General features: G+C 37.2%; 1 protein-coding gene across 3 annotated transcripts in view; it reads right to left on the reverse strand.

Annotated features, from left to right (window-relative positions):
* Positions 1 to 21,412, reverse strand: part of Ugt8 (UDP glycosyltransferase 8) — an 81,682-nt gene that overhangs the window by 59,402 nt on the left and 868 nt on the right. The window contains exon 1 of one of the 3 annotated variants that reach the window (XM_078021722.1): positions 20,492 to 20,639. The exons of the other annotated variants lie outside the window; for them this stretch is intronic. Coding sequence (XP_077877848.1) covers positions 20,492 to 20,513 — 22 coding nt within the window. The 5' untranslated portion in view covers positions 20,514 to 20,639. Of the gene's footprint in view, positions 1 to 20,491; positions 20,640 to 21,412 lie in introns of those variants that run through there. 3 annotated transcript variants of the gene reach the window in all.

A 21,412-nucleotide genomic window follows, 5' to 3' on the forward strand; every position in this document is an offset into this window, starting at 1 on the left:
TGATGTGTCAGTGTAGGTTCACTGATTGTAATAAATGTAGCACTATGACACAGCATGTCCACAGAGTAAGAATATGGGAAATCTCCGTTCTTTCTGTTCAACTTTGTTGTAAACTTAAACTTGCATCAACAATAAAAGTTTATTAATTTTTAAATGGTTCTATGCAAGGAGTCCATAATATTTATCTTATAATTTAATATAATTATATAAGATATTACAATTTTATTGTAACTATATTATATTTTAATATGATCATAATGTCATTATAATAGTTGATAATATTATTTATATTTAAAGCTACCTAAAAGGAAAAATAAAAAATAAATAAACTTTGTATAAAAAAAGTGAATTGGGCTAACTAGAAAAAGCGAAGTGGATTAATTAAGCCAAAACAGATTATGGAGTGTGGCTAGCTGAATAGCCAAGTTCTCAAGACATTTAAGTCTTCCTGGAGTTGAGTATTATATTTACAATAAGATGAGCAAATATTCCAGTCATAACTGCTACCAGAGGTCAATTTTGGCACTACACCAAACAGGGAAACTTAACCTCTCTTCAAACACAAGTAAGCCTTGGAAAATACCATCCAGCAAAATAAAGATTTTTTAAAATTTTTTTTAGTTATAGTTGGACACAATACCTTTATTTTATTCATTTATTTTTATGTGGTGCTAAGGATCGAACCTGGCACCTCAAATGTGCCAGGCAAGCGCTTCACCACTGAGCCTCAACCACAGCCTCGTAAAATAAACATTAAATACATAAAGATTCAGTAAAATAAACTGACTGGACATCATTACTAGTGCTTTTAAATAAATATACATTCTATTTTAATAATTTTTCTCTTCCCCAGCACAAATTAAGCTCAATAAGCGTAGGGATGCTAGTAAAATGTGGTAATTGTCATTCTCATTGCCTACCCAAGGTATTAAGTGCACAGTAAATGATAATATTTGAGTAAATGACTGCAGGCGGGACTGTACACCAGGACCCCATGGACCACCATTAAGAGACCCATTTTTTCGCCTTAATTTTAATGACTGAACCTTCTAAACACATCCATTGCCTGACTTTGGAACAAAATTTGAAGTCAAAAGCTTTTGCCTGAGGCACTGAAATTAGTTACACATATCACCTCAACTACAGAGACCTTTCTGGGTTAAAAGGACAATGCAGGTGGAGGAAGAAAGTAGCAAGTCCAAGTGCAGATCTTACTACAGTCCTGAATTCAGGGATCTTTTTTAATCTCATTAGCTAACTTCAGCATTCTCAGCAATATTATAAATGACTATGAGAATCATCATCATGTTCAAAGATAACCACAAAATCCTGAAAGGAAACGAGATTATCCTGGGTGGCAAACAGAGGCACATAATAGGACGCAGCTGTGCCATCTATTTTTTTTTTTTTCCAAGAATGGAATCCTCTAGCTTGGCTGATAGACAAAAAGACAACAACATATCCAACCCTTCCTAACAGGAGGTTGTAGTCATATATATAAGTTCTAGTGCATGAGAATGAGATGGAAGAAGTGCTACCTGCAATTTCTAATTTATGCCCTTACAGGTTTCACATTTCACCTTCCTACCAGTTGGAATGAGAATGTGGTAATGATTAACATCCTGGACCAGGCAGACAGAAAAGGTGTAACAACAAAGCACTTGAGCACTAGCACTATAGAACCAGAACACCAGTAAACCCTGTTTAAACTCAGAATATTGTTTGCGAAGCAACTGAACTACCTTTCACTGTCTCTGCTGATTGCCCCAGGGTGACTAACCATCCTGGTTTGCCCAGAATAGAAGGAGCGCCCAGGGTGGGACTTTCAGTGCTGAAACTGGGAAAGTCCTAGGCAAACCAGGGCAAGTCAGTCCCCAGAGGTCTCACCCTGTCTGTACCTTTCCTGCATTACAGACTTGATCAGAATTATTTAAAGAACATACAAGGGCAAGAAGGGTTGTTCCAATTTTATAGATAATAAAACAGAAGATAAGAACTTGAAAAAAATGTAGTTCCTAATAAATTAATCCACTTATATTCTACCATATGAAAAGAGGAAGAACATTAAAAGAAAATATTATAACTGTGGGCAAGCTTCAAGAAAAGTTAGCTCCTTTGCTACACAGTTGTTAAACAGCTCAGGTTTTAAAAATTCATCTTTCCTGCTGTAGATATAGAGATATAACTCAGTTGGTAGAGTGCTTGCCTTGCATGCAGAAGGCCCTGGGTTCTATCCACAGCATCACAAAACAAAAGCAAATAAATTTATCTTTCAAACATAGGCAATATCTGACTTTTTAAAGGTAAATTATGACTGGCTTTCTGCAAGTAAACTACTAAAAGCAAGGAATCCCCTAAAATCATATTAGAGAAGGAGAACCTCTTGGTTTGGGGTGGAGAGAGAAGAAATAATTGATAAAATGAAGGTCATCTACTGTTGTTGACTCCAATCTCCCCCCACCGCCCCCTCCCCTCTGCAAAAAAAAAAAAAAAAGAAGCTCTAATCTGGGTGAATATTTTACACTGAGAGAATTCAGTTGGCTATCAGCAATTAATAGATGAAGATAGATAATGCTAGATCTGCAAATCCACCTCTTTACTACAAACTTATTTGTTTGTATGGCTATGCACAATTTAACTGCAGAGATAAAACTGGGGAATGATACATACAAAAGAAAAAATATTTGGTTCCATTTCACAAATAAATTTGGGCCCCCTAGAAGAGAAGTTTTTGGTCAAACTTCTAACACAATCACTTTTCTTTTTTTAAATAAAAACTGGTTAATCTCAATTATAAGAATGGTGGGTTTCATTGTGACATATTAACACATACATAAAAACAAGCCAAAGGCTGAGGATGTGGCTCAGTGGTAAAGCACTTGCCTAGCATGTGTGAGGCACTGGGTTCAATCCTCTTCAATCCTCAGCACCACATAAAAGTAAATAAAAATAAAGGGAATGTATCCATATACAACTAAGAATACGCGCCAGTAAGTCCCCATCCTTCCTTCTTCCCTCCTCAGGCCCCTCCCTACCCCAATGATTACCCTTCTTCTTTTATGACATCCACTTTTTTCCTTGTTGGTTCCCCTTCTGGCTTCCACTTATAAAGAAAAACGTATGATACTTTTCTGAATTTGGCTTATTTCACTCCACTTTCATCCATTTTCCTGCAAATAACACAATTCTGTTCTTCTTTATGGCTAAATAAAACTCTCATTGTAATACAATCACTTTTTCTTTTTTAAAACACTTTTGTCTAAAAACAAAAATCATTTGAAAGGGCATGATGGGAAATATTTTATTCATATGACTTACAATCCTCATATTAACATGTCCCATGAGAGAAGATGAAAATTAATATATCTCCAGAAGCACTATACAGGCATATCTTTATGGAAGGAACAGACCATTAACAGCACCATTGAAAAAATTCCATTCTGAACCTGGGACTCAGATGAATGCCAAGGGTGTCCAAACCCTACCACTGAAGAAGAGGTTATAAAGAAAGCTGTTGCTTTTGTAGCATCCCAAGCCAGCTGCACTTAGCACTTCTCCTTGATATAATGATCTGCAGTTATCTCCTTTCAGACATCAACAGTACAGGTGGTGAAGCTGTAATGAGAAACTCAACCCCATTCCCTTATCAGTGATAGCTGGTCCCCGCCCACCTGGGGAGCTTCACCACAATCATCAGGTGGGAAGTGAGGTAAAAAAGGAGACCATGGAGAGGAAAGGAAAATAGGATAGTATGAGTAGCAATAGACACTGCACCCAGAACCTTGTATCCAGTTAACACTTGAAAATAGTGCCTAAGATTCATCACTTAAAACTCACAAATTGAATCACTTAAAATAGTGATCCTCAAATTTTAGAATACAGAAGACTCACCTGAGGCACTTACTAAAAATGCAAATCCCAGGTATCTTCAGCAGATAGGCTGTTACTTGGGGAAAACCCCAAGAATGTGCTTTTTTTAATAAGCAGCTGCAGATTTTTATGCAATTATCTACCAGAATAATGGATAAGGATCTAGTACTTACCATCTAGGATGTGGCTCTAGCGCTCAGTGGTAGAGCGCTTGCATGTGTGAGGCACTGCATTCAATTCTCAAACCGCATATAAATAAATAAAATAAAGGTCCATTGACAACTAAAAAGAATGCTTTTTTAAAAAAAGATGTGGATCTAAAATGGAAAATATGAGTTAAAGCTTGGTTGATTCAGAAAAATACAATGCATAGCCCCAGAACAAGGGATAAACAACTAAAAATATCACAAAACAATTTTTTTGATTTCCTTTTAAAAAATACCTAGTCTTTCAAGAGCACATGAATAGCTTCTGTATTTTAAACACAGAAAAAAGACATGACAGTCCCTTTCATTTGCATTCAGTTTAATATCCACTTTCCCCATTATCAATTATTACACAAATTCTAAACCAATTTGAACTATCAGTGTTAGTAAAATATTATTATCAAGATCAATTTTTAAAAAATGTCAATTTTAAATTAGGGGGTTTGGGGAAATGTATCATACTTGGTAACCTAAGACTGTCTTTCAGTTAGCTCACATTTCAAGTTCTTTAAATTATAAAAATAAAATTTTAAATGATCCATAAATAAAGGAAAAATTAAAATGAAAGTAAAGTACATCTATGGATCCCAACAAGTTTAATTTTTCTGAACCTAATTTTCTTGACCATCGAAGTGAGGATATCAAATTCGATGGTTTTGAAGATCTTGATTGCTAAAACCTACTGAAAACTGGGTTTAAGTATAGGTTTAAAGCCAGGTGCATTAGCACAGATGTGTAATCTCAGCTATCTGGGAGACTGAGGAAGGAGGATCACAAATTTAAGGCCGGCAAATTAGTGAGATCCTGTCCCAAAAAATAAAAAGGATGGGAATGTAGCTCAGTGGTAAAGTGCCCTAGTATCTCTCACATACACACACCAAAAAAAAAAAAAAGAAGAAGAAGAAGGAGGAGGAGGAGGAGGAGGAGGAGGAGGAGGAGGGGGAGGGAGAGGGGGAGGGGGAGGAGGGGGAGGGGGAGGAGGAGGAGGAAAAAAAAATAAAAAAGAAAGAAAAGGAAAGGAAGAAAGTTTTAATGAGCTTTAGCTTGCTGTTGGGCACTTCCTTAGTAAGCAAGAGGCCCTGGGGGTAGAACCCATGGGGGTGGGGGGGAAGGATGGATATTAGTGTAAAGAGACTGATATGGAAAGAGACTGAATTTAGGGAGACCCTCTGAAATTATGAACAACTTTCTCATTATGAGATTGAAAGCTGAGGGGCCTTGCCCCCCACCACCACTGGCTGATACGCTCCAAAGAAGCTAAGAATGGAGACTGCCCCCTGCCCAGGCCTGTCTAGCTAAATCTAAATATGTACCTTTCCTGTTTTTTGTCTCTTTACTGCCTCTTCTGATTTAAAAGATTTGCTCACCTTCAGAGATTTCAAAGATGGAACTTTTGAAACAACAAGTTTCTTCTATTTTCCTTCAAAGTTGACTTTGAATAAAACATATTTTCCTACCAATTTGACTCCAAATAATTCTGGAGCATTGTAGCCTAACCTCTTTTCCAGACAAGTACTGATGCTGAGTGGTAACAACATGATTTGGTTTACAAAAGTAGTTAATACCAGGATCAAAGGGGTACTAAGGAGGAAAATTAAGAGAGACAGTATTCACCTTGTTTTTCAACTTTACAGAAAAATCTTTAATGTGAGCACAAATTTCGTAGGGTTACTGTTAAAAATATAAATTAAAGTTTAGAAGGTACAAGGTGGGCCCCAAATTACTTCTTTGTAAACAAGCTCTCTGATGATAGGATGGGAAGATGGATTACTCTTGAGTAAGCCAGGATTTTGTTTTTATATATTTTTAAATTTGTTCTAATTAGTTATACATGACAGTAGCATGCATTCTTGACAAATCATGCATAAACAAAGTGTAACTTCTCATTTGTCGGGTTGTACATGATGTGGAGTTACACAGGTCTTGTAATCATATATGCACATAGGGTAATAATGTCCATTGTACTATCATTTCTACTCCCATTCCCCCACCCGTCCCCTCACTCCTCTCTCTACTCCAAAATACATCTATTCTTCCCCACACATTATGAATTAGCATTTTAATATCAGAGAAAAAACATTTGGCCCTTGGTTCTTTGAGATTGGTAAGCCAGGATTTAGAGTAAAGCCAAAGGTAAAACAAAGAATCATAAAACACAATCAAAAGCACAGTAAAGCAGTCAACAATACGAAACCTACTGGAAAATAAATTACTTTTTAGTTACACATAAACAAACAGCAATTGGCTTCAAATAATGGAAGAACCTAATGGGCCTAATAAATATTTGTGTTTTTTGTTTTTTTTTTTTGTTTGTTTGTTTTTTAATGCATTGAGAGGTGGCAGATGAGTCAATCTTGAAACATATGGCTATAGTTCAACTCTGGCTGCATGTTATCATCATGTGGAGAGCTTTGAAAAGCTAGAGGTCCCTGAAAAACTGCCACCCCTAAACAATTTCAATTAAGCCAGAGTTTATAGAGATTAGGCTCAGGTCTTAGAACTTTTTGCTTTTTAAAACATGCTCCCCAGATGTTTATAAAATTGAGAACCATGAGCCCACACTTACAAAAATATACAAAATTAACAAATATAACTGAATTTTTCAATAGATTGAGGAGTGTGTGTGTGTATGTTAATGGAGCTAAGAATTCCTGTATCCACCTAAGTAGCCAATTAGTAAGCAGAAATACAATATCATGAATTTAGGCTATAACACTAAAGTGGGAAATGTTAAGCAGAAGTGTACTTTGAAGAAGTGTACTAAGTGGAAATTTCCTTTTGTCCTCAAAATGATCAGAAATTTTTTATCATATTAGAAAAAGAAATGACTGGCTATGTGGTATCACAGATTAGTGAGTCTCAAAGGTATCACAGGCCAAAAGCACCTAAAGGGCCATTGTGGTGGTGTATTTCTGTAATTTCAACAACTCTGGGAGGCTGAGGTAGGAGAATCTCAAGTTCAAGGCCAGCCTGGGCAATTTAGCAAAATCCTGTCTCCAAAAGAAAGGGCAAGTGGACTGGATGGGTTAGGGATATAGCTCAAATGGTTGAGTGCCCCTAAATTCAATCCTCAGTACCGGAAAAAAAAAAAAACAAAAACAAAAAAAATCTAGAGGGTTTGTTAAAACACAGACTGCTGATACAGTCATCATAGTTCCTGTTTCTTAATATGGGCTCAAGAATTTGCACTTCTGAGTTTCTAGGTGATGCTAATGTTGCCAGATCAAGAATCAATGAGAAGGAAAAAATATATATAATTTCAAAAATGCAATTTTCTTTTTCAGTAGAAACACAGTGTCAGAAAAACACTTTCAAGTCTTTTATCAGTCCCAGTTTTAATATCCATGTGTGTGTGTCCTATAGTGTAGCTCTCTTTTTCTGCAGTTCCTCAAAAACCAGCTTGGTACCACTTATCTGCATGCATTTGCATCATGTGACCAACATTCAGCAAATAACATGGAAATACTTTGTTGTGAATCTAATCTCATCTTTAAAGAAATGAGAAAAGTTTCATAAATCAGACAACCAAGATTGTCTAAAGTTTAAAATTCTGATGGGCACATGCTTTCTTAAAAAAACAAAACAAAACAAAAAAAAACACCTCTGTTTTAAAAAGCTTTAACTCTTTTATTGGAATTTTAATTAGTGAGACACAGTAAGTGAATCTGGAGGAAACACAGATCAAATTTCACCTCCCACACTGAAACCCCTTCACAAGTACAGGGAACTACTTTCTAAATATACCACAACTCAGAGGTTTTTAAGACTACAGATATGTACTAAGATTATAAAAGATCACAGAATTGCATCCTCTGTTTATTAAGAATACCCATTTTTTAAATAAGACTAAATGGATTTTTAACATGATCTGCATTAACATTACTAAGGTCACAAAATAAATTTCCAAATGATGTCTCAAACATATTTTGGGGCCAAAAATATCTGGCTGAACATTAACAAAAAAGAATTCTAAGTATTCCCCATTTGTTTCTTTGGAAATCATTGCAGGTGAACAAATAACAAAACTTCCCCACTCTTGTCTCATGAAATTCCAGTACAATCACTACCAGAAGACAGTTACAAACCATTACATTAAAACAACACCAAAAAAAAAAAAAACAGTAAAGTGATATTATTCCCAGGTTTTGTAAGGTTTTAAAGAAGACACATGCATTTCTCTGATGCTCCCTTATCATGGATAAAAATGTAGAGTTTTGTGTCTTCTAATATTTAGGATTATACCAGACATTTACCATAATGAAGCAAGTGGTGTAGGTACATCACTGCTGTTGTATTAGTCTTCCAAATATTATGTAAATATACTTAAACATGGAACCTTAATGCTTGTTATAAGAGTATATGAAATATGTTTTAAAAAAGTATTTCCATTTAAAAAGTCAATCACAGCCACAATTTAAAGCCTAAATATAACTGAGTATAAACCTTCTCATTTGTTAGAAGGTACAAAGTCTCTAGGGAGTGGTTGCCTAGCATCATGCAACTAGTTCATAGTTACTCATTGGCAGAGTCGAAACTAGCACTCAAGTTTCCTGGGTCCTTACCCAGGATCTCTCATTTGTACCAATATAAAGACACCCCAAGGTTGTCACTCACTGCCATGGCAGAAAATTGTTTAGAATTTTCTTGAATTCTGAAATATACAAATCAAAACAGCAGCCTTAGAAAAATCTTAGTAAAGATGTTCTTAAACCTTGTTTTTTTGTTTGTTTGTTTGTTTGTTTTTGGTTTTTTTGGAGGGGGTGTCTGAGAACTCAGGGGTGCTTTACTACTTAGCTACATCCCCAGTTCATTTTGCTTTTACAGGGCCTCGAATTTGCCATACTCCTATCTCAGCCTCCCACCTGCCCCATCACATGGGTTTACCTTCTTAAATGTTTATGCTAAAAAAGCCTTAAATATTCATACTATTTAAAAAATTCATAAAGCATTTTGGCTCTAAGCAGAAGAGTTTTATTATTAATTGGCTGTTTGTTGAATTGGCTGAATTAGTTCTTAAATGTTATAGATATTACTGGTTCATATTTCTCCTCCCACACCCTTTTGGGCAGGCCAACAGGGGTAGGAATAGGATTAATTTTGCATATAAGTAATATTAAAATGAGTTAAAATACTTTTCCTGGAAAATACAATGTTTAAGAAAGCATAAAGTATTGAGGGCCCCCACTGAGACTGAATAACTCTATAGAGAATGGTTTGAAATAACTACATCTCAGTGATGGTCAAATGCCAGTGCTCTCTAAACCCGCATCCACATCCCTGGCCCCACTACCAATCTGTAAGCCCATCACTAGGATTTGGCCTCTGAATCTCTAAGAAAAATAAAAACATTACCTGCAAAAGTGTAGATGGGTCCAAGGAGAGAAAAAGAAAGCAAGAGAGAATAGGGGAGTCATGAGAAGCAAGTTCTGTGTGATGCATAGTTAAGAAATTTGAAGAAAAAATTTATTTCAAAGCATATGTTCAAAGTCTAATTGATCAAGATAGTATAATTACATCTCCACACCTTCAAGAATGACCTAAAACTAGTAAATAACACACAAGCATTGCTTTTTGATACTTTTCCCCATTTTGTTTCTTTTTTTCTTCCTGCCTTTCTTTTCTTTATATTTTATTTTGATTTTTGCTGAGGAAAATTCTTAAAATGTATTCTTATTTATATTCCTACTCCTGCTTCTCTGCCCAGAAAGAGATGAAAGAGGAGGCTTTTTGAACCAAAAGAATTTTGAGAATTACCAAAGGAGGAAGAACTGAGCCCAGTAATATAACTGTGCCTGGGTGGTGTTTTGAATTTATTGGTTTAAATAAATATAGGACATAGGCCCAAGGTAATTAGAAATCTTCCTAAGTCCGTGTGGGTGATCACTCTTCACTCCAACTACTATTTTATGACATCAGGTATATGTACATTCAACTGTAAATACAAAAAAAAAAAAAATAAAAAACCTAAATATGCTTAATCACCATCATTATTTCCTTTTATTAGACCTACCTAAAATTAGCAATGATTGTACTTTCATCTATTAAAAGTCCCCAGTTAAAAAATAATAATAATAAAAACCTCCCAGTAAATTCAAAAGAAAATTCTATGAAAACATTATGATTGTATAATAAAGAATTTCATTGAACTAGAACACGACCTTTCCACAGATGAGATGTTTCCCTTGTGACTGTATGATGCAGCAGTTTCTGGATAACATGTGTGGCTCCTATATATTTAAAAACAAAGTAGTGGAACCTTTCAAGTGTGAATGATTCAATTGGGGGGGTTAAAAAAAAATCAGGAAGAAAGCATCAGAATACACATAGAAAACTGAGGAACTTCCCTACCTTCCCTTGCCTATCTTGGGAAAAACTAAAGATATCATTCAATGATGTTTGAATATTTTATCGCTGATAAGCACTGTTTGCCCAAGGCGGTATATGGGGGGGGGGTGAGGGAAGAGGGAAACACCCTTTCAGAGTTCTGGCTCTCCTAATAAGGAAGATATAAACAGAATTAGGTGTTAAAACAACCATCAAAGTATCTAAAAGTGGAGGTCAAAGGAAAGTCAAAGAAACAGGGAGGCAATAGTGTGAGGTGAAAATTGAGTGTCAAAACATTTTGGAGTAATCAGGCAGTGCCTGTGATTCCAGCCACTGGGGAGGCTAAATCAGGAGGACTGCACATTTGAAGCCAGCCTCAGCCGTTTAAGGACACCCTCAGCAACTTAGAGAGACCCTGTCTCAATAAAAAAAACAAAAAGGGTTGTAGCTCAGTGCTAGAGTGCTCATAGGTTCAATACCTACTGCCACAAAAATAAAAATATAAGTGAAATTTAAAAACAAAACAAAAAAAGTGCCATGTAGCTCAGTGGTAAAGCACCCCTGGATTTGCTCCCCAGTTTAAAAAAAAAAAAAAAAAAAAGCTGCTCAGGATGGGAAATATCCTGAAGCATATGTCCCAAGGGACAAATGTGACCCTGATCCTGTTGGGGGTATAAGATAAGTAAGCAGTGATCTTCCCAATGCAGCTGATACATAATAGCTTTGAAGGCCAGGCTAAAGATTGCAGATCTCCACGTGAAAATGAAGGGCACAGACAAATGGTACTCAAAGGCAAGTTGGTCAGCAATAAAGACAAATGGGAAAAGATCCAAGGCCAAGGGAATAGTGAGAAAAAGGCGCTAATGCAGTCAAGGTCAAGTGACAAGGAACTGCTTGCAAACAGCACATGATAGATGGACCGGATTAAGAAAGGCAAGAGCTCTTCAAGAAGAAGATGGTGTTCAAATTAAGAACCAGAGGTAGCAGCAAGCAACAAGGCAGAGGGTAAACTCAAAAATAACTCCAAATCTGTCACGTAAAGACTGATGCAAACAGGGGGGGAGTCATACCTGAGCCTGGAAATTTAAGTTTGAAGCTTTTGAGAGAGCAGGTAAGAAATCAGAGCTAGAACTGTAGCTCCTCTGTTTATAATCAACACCCACCCCAGAGGCAGGAATAACCTCACCTAAAGGGCAAGAACAGAGAGGAGAGTGGAGGCTCAGGGACAAAGGTGTTCTTTTAAATGCCCAGGAAAGAGCAGAAGAACAACCGAAATACAGCAATGTTACAGCTGGCACAGGGGGATGGCAGAGCAATTTGAGGAGGCTTGTTTGTTGTTGTTATTGTTGTTCCTAGGGACTGAAGCCAGGTCACTTACCACTGAGCCACAATCCCAGGACTTTTTATCTATTTTTTTGAGGCAGAGTCTTGCTAAAATTGCTTAAGGCCTCACTTAGTTGCTGGAAAATATATCTAGCATGCAGAAAAGATTAACAAGCCTCGAACTTGCAACTTGCAATCCTCCTGCCTCAGCCTCCCAAACTGCTGGGATTACAGGCCTGTGCCCCCAGGCCTGGCTGAGGAAGCATTAGTTTAACAAAAGTTTACCATCCTCCTCCCCAGCGACCATTCCCTAAACTACTCTTGCATCTTTGACAGGATAGTCTCAGTTCTAAAGAAAGACCTCCGCAATGCATCTTCCCTCAGATCAAAAGGTAACAAGTTTATCTAAAAAGAAGAGGCAGATGCTGGAGGTTGAGGTTCTCTTTGATAGGATAAGGAGACAACTAAGACCTGAAGATCAGGAAGGCCAGAATGTCTTGGAAGAGGGTGAACCTTGTTAAATTCCTGCCTTGGGTCCCAATCTACTCCCTTCCCTTTGACAAGTTTTCAGCGCCTGAGTCCCCTTCCCCCTAAAGATGGAGCTTTAAAACAAAAAGACCTCTGTCTTCCTCAGAGACGGCTTTGAATAAAACCTGTTTTTCCTTTGCCACAGTCTCCTGAGTTTTAGTGGAGTGTGACCACTTGGTAAAGCTTCTCCTTCTGGGTTTAGGGGGAGGATTATGACACTAAAACACCTTTCCCTTTATCTCCAGTAAGAAAAGAGTCAGAGGATGGCCCAGACTGAAGAGCTGCGACCTACACATAACTTCAGTGAGGTCAAGATCTTCACATTCCAGAAAATGAGGCAGCAGTTGAGCTGCACCTCAAGCACAGGGCTCTAATCAAGAAGCCTAGGTCCTAACACTAAATGCCCCAGGCATGTCCTGGAGACCTCAGGAAGTGACTTAATAACTTAGTGACCCATGTCAGGATCTATAAAATGCTAACACCTGCTACTGGACAGTGCTCAGGGGAAGAATGAGGATAAGAACACAGAATGTACATTACTGAGATTTGCAAACTGAAAAAAAAAATCTGCATGAATATAACATTTTTATTATTATTTAAAGGAAATGAGTATTTCTAAGATGAAATTAGTGTCAGAGAAGCTAACTACATTTTCCCACCAAAATTTGTAGTATATACACTTCAGCCCTGATTTGGGATGGTGTATTCCATCCAATGCTTAAGACCACAGATGAGAGGAAGTTATCTGTTATAACATCCTGGCAATACTATGGTTTCCTGGCATGACATACTCAGTTAAAACAAGGCCCCACTCCGACACTAAAAACACCTTCCCTTCTTGAATTTTGTTTTTCCCTTCACTGTTAATTTCCTTTCTGCCTCCCCACCATGCTCTTATTCCTTTTCTTCCTTCCCCTTCCAGTTTCCCTTATTCTCATTTATCTCCGTTAAGAGACATTTTCACAAACAGCCACAACATATTTTCAAAAACGGCATTAATATTCCTTAAAATGTTTTCACCCTTGACCAGAATCCATAACTTTCCCTATTTCGCCTTGTCAAATGGACAGGCAAACCTGTTGGACAAGTTTCCTCCAGGCCCTGCTCTCCTGATTGGTTCTTTGAGAGCAACTGGACAAGAGGGACAGCAGCACAAATGCAAAAACTATGTAAAGCACAAGGGCTTTCTTCATCAAGAAGGCTGCATTCTGACTGCCCTCTTCAAGCGCTGTCAAAGCATAAGGCAATAGCACAGGTTGTGCCATTAGTAATAAAAAAAAATAAAAAATAAAAGCTTTTAAGACTTCCTCTTCTAAATTATGAATATTATGATGAGAATGAGGTAGAATCAGATTAAGTGTTTAAGTGACGTTTTTAAAAATGTGATGAATGAGACTATATCCAAAATGTAATTATAGAGGTGCCCATGTTTCTTCTTGTCATGGTGTGTGGGGGTGGGGGGGAGAGTGTGGGTGTTGGCTTAAACAGAGTAAAAATTTGAATTTTCAAAATAGATTAATCAAAATAGGATTTTTTTCCTAGTACAAGGGATTAAGGCTTCTTTTTTATTTATTCATTTTTATTTTGAGCCAGGGTCACCCTAAATTACTGAGGCTGTCCTTGGACTTGTGATCCTCCTGCCTCAGCCACTGAACAGGCTACAATTACAAACATGCATCACTGTGTTCAGCTAAATAGGATTCCTTGGAAAGATTTACTTTCATATTGCTCTACATAACAAAGTCCTTGGGTATATTTAAAATGTGCTTTAAAATCACTATCCACATATTTTAACTGGAAAATATATCTAACATGCAGAAAAGATTAACAAACATCTGTAAACCCTCACCTTTATTTATTTATTTACTTTGTTACTGGAGATCTAACCCAGAGGTTCTTAACTACTGAGCAACATCGCCAGCCCTATTTTATTGATTGATTGATTGATTAATTGATTGGCACAGGGTCTAAGTTGCTGATGCTGGTTAATCTAGAAATTCTCCTACCACAGCCCCCCAACTCACTAGAATTACAGGCATGTTCCACCACACTTGGCCCACCACCTATATTTTAAAAGGGTTAAGTATTTGATCTATTTTCTTCAGGTGTTTTGAAAATTTTAAATTATGATCCTATTTATATAAACTGAATTCTCTACAACTTTTCAGAAACATCTTCTTATCATAGTATATACAACTTTTTTTTTTCTTTTGGTACCAGGTATTAAACCCAGGGACACTTAACCTGAGCCACACATGTAGCCCTTTTGTCTGTGTGTGCTTGTGTGTGTGTGTTTATTTGTATTTTTAGAGACACGGTCTGACTGAGTTGCTTAGGGCCTAGCTAAGTTGCCCAAGCTGGCTTTGAACTAGCGATCCTCCAGCCTCAGCCTCCAGAGCATCTGAGATTACAGGTGAACAGCTACTGAGCCCAGCCAACTATTTGTACAAATGATTATACTTTCTTAACATAAGGGCATGTATTATTTAAACTTAAAATCTCACATGGAATAAAATTAGTCCCATAGGCACAGCCTAGCAAGTTGTAACTAATATACTAACTAAAAAATTATGACTTGGTATCTTGAAAATATTTCGAGTATTAAATTTCTTCAAGACAATTGGAAAGTATAAATTAGTTCTACACATATCATGTAATTATTCCTAAATCAAGCAAAAATTTAACAAATCCATTTTTTGTTTTGTTTTGTATTTTCTTTCTTCTTTTTCTTGGCACTGGAGATTGAAACTAGGAGTGCTTTACCACAGGGCTATATCTCCACTCCTCTTTCTTTTTTATTTTGACACAGGATCTCACTAAATTGCTGAAGCTGACCTTGAACTTGCAACTCTCCTAGTCTCTATAGTCTTAGTCTCTACAGTCACTAGAATGACCAAGCGTGTGACACTGTGCCCAAGAAATCAGTTAGTTCTAAGTGTAAGGTTTTTTTTAGTGAACAGAAATACTTGCAGACTTATGTACGTTAAGTCAGTGGTAACTGACTATACCTTTAAAATAAAGCCAATGTTGATTATTTTTCATTAAAATTCAGATAAATAGCACAAAGCTATAAGCAAAACACAGTGTCTCTACAATATTCATATGATACATTCTTCCCACCTAAGTTAAATGTTTTAAAACTTACATACACTTCCAAACTGTAAATAGGAACTGACCTAGGCTGCTCAGATACCCCACCATTCAGAAATCCCAAACTACCATTTTTATACTGGGCTATACACTCCTGTGTGCTTACCTAAGTGTGGGACTCCTGGCTAGGTGAATTCTGTCTTCATGGTATTTTTGTCTCTGTAAGGCAGGGCTGAACATGGCAATATATAGTCAACAAGTAAACTGATGCATATACACCATGGAACTGGAAGAAATCCTAAACTGAAAATCATCTCCAGGATCACTACAAATTCCAAATAAGAGGACCATATGTGGTGAGGTAGTAAGCATGGTGGAAATAAAGCACCAAAACTCCACTCCAGCATGAAGAGTTGCTGATAACAAAAGTATGGCTGGAGAATTTCAGGTAAAGAAAATTATCAAATATAAAGACAGATACATCAAGACTGCACATCACCTTAAAAATATAGAACATCAAATTCCATTAACTCGACAAATACTTAATGGGTTTCCTAAAGCTATGTACTATTCTATGTACTATATAAACAAATGATAAGCAATAAATAACAATGGGATGTACTGAGACAGAATACTAACTTGAATTAAAACATAACCAATTAATCGTCATTATGCCTTACAACCAATTTGTAACCAATGTACACTGTGTTCAATTATTGGCTGATATACAAACCAGCTCATGGATGTAAACATTTTCTCAAAATACCAACTAACTACAGGGTAAAATATTCATGTGCATGTGAAAATAGAAATCTCGTTGTGATGTATGTCACTTATATAAAGTATGGCTTCATCAAAATAGAGAAAAATCCTAAGATTAAAACTAGGTATAAGGAAATATTATTAAAGTAGACTCCATCAAAAAAGAAGCAAATAAATCTCCATGAATCAGTACTTCCTCTATTACACCCATTAATCACTGCTTTTCACAATGTCAATTTTAAGACGTTGTAAGATATGGAAGCATTTTCTGAATCATTCAATATTGAATTATAGTTTGTTAAGTTTTGATGACATCTGTCTTGTACTTTTTTTTTTGCTTTCGTTTTCTGATCCATTAAAATGAATAATCAATGTCCTTATTAGATTATCTAAGGACCTAGCGAACTTAAAACACCAAGAATACTTTAAACAAGATGTTTAAAATTTTTACTATTCAATATTCAGGTCCCTTTAAAAAATAATCCTTCCAAGTTGGTGGAGTCTTCTTCTAGAAACCCACCATGTCTCTAGAGCCCTGGAGGCAATTCTCACTCTCTCTACAAGGACCTTATTTCTTTTCTCTGTCTTACAAGGACCTTGTTTTCTTTTCAGAATGTTCAATTGCTGTTAGTCTACTGGCTTCTAACCCAAAAGGTTCTAGATAGGTTCAAGTTTTCATCAAAAATCTCTTTTCAATCACTCTTCCTGAACCCTGACAGCTAGCATTTTTTTTAAAGCAAAAGTTACTACGGGCTCCCTAACTAAAAATCCAAAACCTGCTTTCATAAAAACATCTCACATTTATAAACACAAACCAGGAACCTCTGGACAGTGTGCTTGATAGACGTCTCTCTCATTCAATCCTCTCAGTAGCCCTATGAAGTAAGTAATGATCCCCATTTTGTAGATAAGGAGGAAAAGATACTAAATTGTAAGCCCAAGGTAACAAATCTATTTGGGGGCAGAACCAGGACTCTTTAATAATCCTCGTTTTAGTACCTGAACTCTTCTTGAAATTCTTTCCTTCTTCAGTTGTTTAAAATCTGTTTCCCCCTAATTCTCACTCTTGCCTCTCTTATTATCTTCTCATTCTTTGCTGCTTTCTATTTACCTACTCAGCTCTCAAATTTTAGGATCTGCTCAGGTCTTTATCGTCTTAACTCCTGGTACTTACCCTGGAAAATCTACCAATTTTCATTGTTTTCAATCACATATATGCTACATACTGCTAAATAAGTCCATCCATCCATCCTTCCATCAATCATCCATCTTTTATCTACCTACTGTCTAACCCAGGACCTCTCTGCTCACAATTGTGAAATGATTCCTTGGACACACATCACCAGTGGGATTTTCTAGAAGAATTTCATATTCTACATGTCCAAAATCTAACTCTATTGCCCTTGCTCCTCAAATGTGCCATTCCTTTAAGATTCTTATCCCATCCTCCTGTAATACCCCACTTCCCTCATCTAATCAATCACAATTCTAAAGACTCTACCACTAGAATATCTTACCACTAGAATATCTTGGTGACCAAGTCCTTTTCCTCATCCAATTAGTAAGCTTTTGGTGTAACATTTCTTACCACATTCACCTCAATACCTTCTAAACTGATATTCCTATCTTACACTCCTCAGATTCACTCTTCTAGATGCTGTAAAAACTGACATATCATATTACAACCTTGTTTAAAACAACCCTAAACAGAAAATGGTCCACACTTCTGAGGGTGATAAACAGCCCCTGTGATACTACTCCTGCCTGCACTGATTCATCTTTTATGTCACCTTCTAGGAAACCTTCTGGGTCTTCTGCTGCCATGAACAACTGGCCACAGCGTTTCATATTGAAGCCAATTTGTTTCCTATCTACCCACCTTTTTAACCCAGAACCCTCCTGGGCTCTTAACATCTCCAGGGCACAGAGTCTGGCACATAGTACCAGACTTTTTTTTTTTTTTTTTTTTTTTTGGTACCAGGGTGCTTTACCACTGAAACACATCCCCAGTGCCCCCGACCTTTTTTTTTTTGAGAGAGGATCTTGCCAAGTTGCTTAGAGCATCCCTAAATTGCTGAGGTTGGCTTTGAACTTTCAATTCTCCTGCCCCAGCCTCCTGAGTTGCTGGGATTACAGGTTTGTGTCACCCCCGTTTGGTCACACAGTATGCTTTTTAATAAACATTTGTTGGAGCAAAGAATGAATGCTTGTGAAATGTATCAGATTAAGATAAAATTATCACCCTGTTCAAGACTAAATTACACTACATCATTCAAATGGATTTGATTTTGTAGCTCCTCCTTAGACAGATATGCAAAATGCCAGTATGGGTAACAGGATTATCAAACTACACTTCTGCGTAGCTTCCAGGGCAGGGAAATATTAACCATAGTACATGGGGCTAATGACTTTCAATGACTGAAAGAAGCATATAAAATATAGTATACATATTTCTAAAAAGGAAAAAAAAAGATAATCAAACTTTTTTTTAAGGGCTGCTTAAATTTCTCAGAAAAGCAAACAAAGAGTTTTCTAGACAATTGAACTGTCCACAATTAGGATATTCTTCTAACAACCTCACACACAAAAAGGAATTTCTATTGAAAACACATTAAAATCTTGAATATAAAAGCCACCCTTCTGGGGACCTCAACCATTCAGCTCACTAGCTATCAGAGAAATAAAGCATGTGAAAGTATCTGTCACAAAGTCCACAGGCTTTATACTCAGGCAACTGCCCACATCATTTCATGGCAAAAAAAAAAAAGACAACAGATAATATAGCAGCAGGGCCCGCTCACAGCCTGACAGCAGTAGAAAATGATAGCTGATAACAGAAAGAGGACCCAGAAAACCATAAAAAGAAGAATGGTACTTCTGTCTCCATTCTAGTATTTCAACCCTGCAGGCAGAGACTATCCACTATAAACAAAAACATCTCTATACACTTCGACCAATAGCACTATTCAATTCTTTATGAATTCATGCTCATAAAGAAAACCCAACCAGCACCACAAAATGACATATCCAATATTATCCAAGAATAGATTAATATTTAGTAATTGCTTATTTGATTTAATGGCTATTTTTTTAATTTTCAGTAATTAATGGTGTGAGAAGTAAGCTATCTAGAAAATGTGCTTACTAGTGCTTATAAGGTAAGCATCAATGCAGATGACATCAAATAATTGAGGTATTATACACTGCATAAACAATCAAAAGTTCTCAATCTCTGGGTGTATCTTGGCAATTTCCCAATATACATTGGAAATCCAGTGTAAAACATCAACAAATCAATTATCAATTACTTGATAAACAGGAACACAATAAGTTTGAAAATGAATTTGATGGGTATTGCAGCAATATTCAAATGGCAATTAAACTGATAGTTGTCCATGGGTACCTTGGAATGTTTTCATTTAAATTAAATTACTGATAAATGTGAATTGTCAATATTTTAATTCAAAAAATAAATTTTACAAAAATAAGTTTTATTATAAATGCATTTTCTGTATTTGTTTATTCTTACAAGTGCAGCAAACATAAATAAAAGAATAAAACTCTGGAAATATTAGATTTAAAAAAAGTTAAAATCTCTATAGTAGTATTATCCAGAGCTCAGTTATGGTCAAGCTTCAATTAGAGTTCCAAGCTTTTTTACTGAATGTCAAGCACTCCGGCGTATCAGAGTGTTTAAGCAATGCCCTATGAAACTTAGTGAGACCCTGTCTCAAAATAAAAAATTAAAAAGGGCTGGGGATGTTTGCTCAGTGGTTAAGTGCCCCTGGGTTCAATCCCTAGTACCAAAACAAACAAAAAATCAAACAAACAAAAACACTCCTATGATACAACACTAGATATTAACTTAATCTTATTAGTTGTAGGTAAATAATACTAGAGTATTTCCCTTAAGCATTATTAAAATAGTTGTTGAACAAAGACACATTCTCAAAGCAAAATTTCAAACTATCAAGAGATAATTTCTACAGAAAAATCAGTCTGCAGGCTCAGATTTACTTCAACTAACACAAAGTTTTGTACTCCCTTCAATTTAAAAATTCCCTGGGGACAAATTTTCTCATACAATAAAATATGGAGTTTAATCACTTCCTATCCTTCCTGCAAATGATAGTCATTCCCTTGACCTCCCCGCCCCCCCCCAGGGCGTAAGAGGATGAAGTATGACTTTTCTGAATGGCATACTTCATTTTTTTGTAACTTTAAATTATCAGAAATAGAAATAACAGCACACTTGGCATCTCGCCAAACTGCCACACATTCATGTCATTAATCTTGAAAGACTCCTTGTACAAGGTGACAGCCTAAGGGCACTGAAAATATTTTGAGTAGTTTGGGTTTTTTTTTCTTAACCTTTTCCAACAACCTACCTGAAATAAAAGCTGTCTCCATGGTTAACACTCGCCCATAATAAAGGTGACTCTCCAGGTAATGCCTGATTTGGAAATACCACTCATCCTTCTCTTTGTGATACTCCCTCCCACTGCTGAAAATGCTTTCTGTTTAGTTTCTGGGACTCTGAGGAGTTCTCCATCTTCTCTCCTCCCTGCACTCTGGTGTGCTAAAAGGTGATGGGAACCCTTAGAAACGGCTGCATGGTGCCATGTTCACCATACTCAACTTTATAAAACCACAAATAAGCCGGTGAGTTGGCGCGTACTGATTAGGTACCCGATCCCGCCACTTCATTCTTTTGCCCGGACGCACAGCAAATGCTGGCTCTCTTCGATGCGGTTTGCCTCCTACAACTCCAAACCACACATCCCTGGGCCCCTCGTCGCTCCTCCAGCCCGTGGAAGGCGCCCTTCTCCAATTACAGAGCGTCCTTCTCTCCATCCTCTCGCCGCCGCTCACCTCTTCTTTAACCCGCTCACCTCTTTTTTAACCTCCCCGCCCCCTCAACACACACACACACACACACACACACACACACACACACACACATATACACGCGCGCACACGCACAAGCTTCTCAAATGCAAGACGACCCAGCCACCATAGTCCACTCCTGGGGTCGCACGGGCATGCGGACACTGACGGTCGCAGAAAGGTCCCTGCCTGTGGGTACTGCCCGAGACATTTCCCACCCCCAACCCCCAATAGCGCCAGCTCAAGTTCCCCTTAGGGGAAAAACGGAGTAAAGGAGAGTTGGAGAGGTCCCGAAGCACCTAGTCCCGCACTCCTGCCCAGAAGATCCTCTGTGCCCATCCCTCCCGGGTCAAGTACAAGGTCCTGGGCGAGATCCGCGCCCTATTATCCCCTCCCTCCTCTAGCGCACACGAACGCCAGAG

The sequence above is a fragment of the Ictidomys tridecemlineatus genome, chromosome 9 (genome assembly GCF_052094955.1).
Source record: "Ictidomys tridecemlineatus isolate mIctTri1 chromosome 9, mIctTri1.hap1, whole genome shotgun sequence".
Lineage (NCBI taxonomy): Eukaryota > Metazoa > Chordata > Mammalia > Rodentia > Sciuridae > Ictidomys > Ictidomys tridecemlineatus.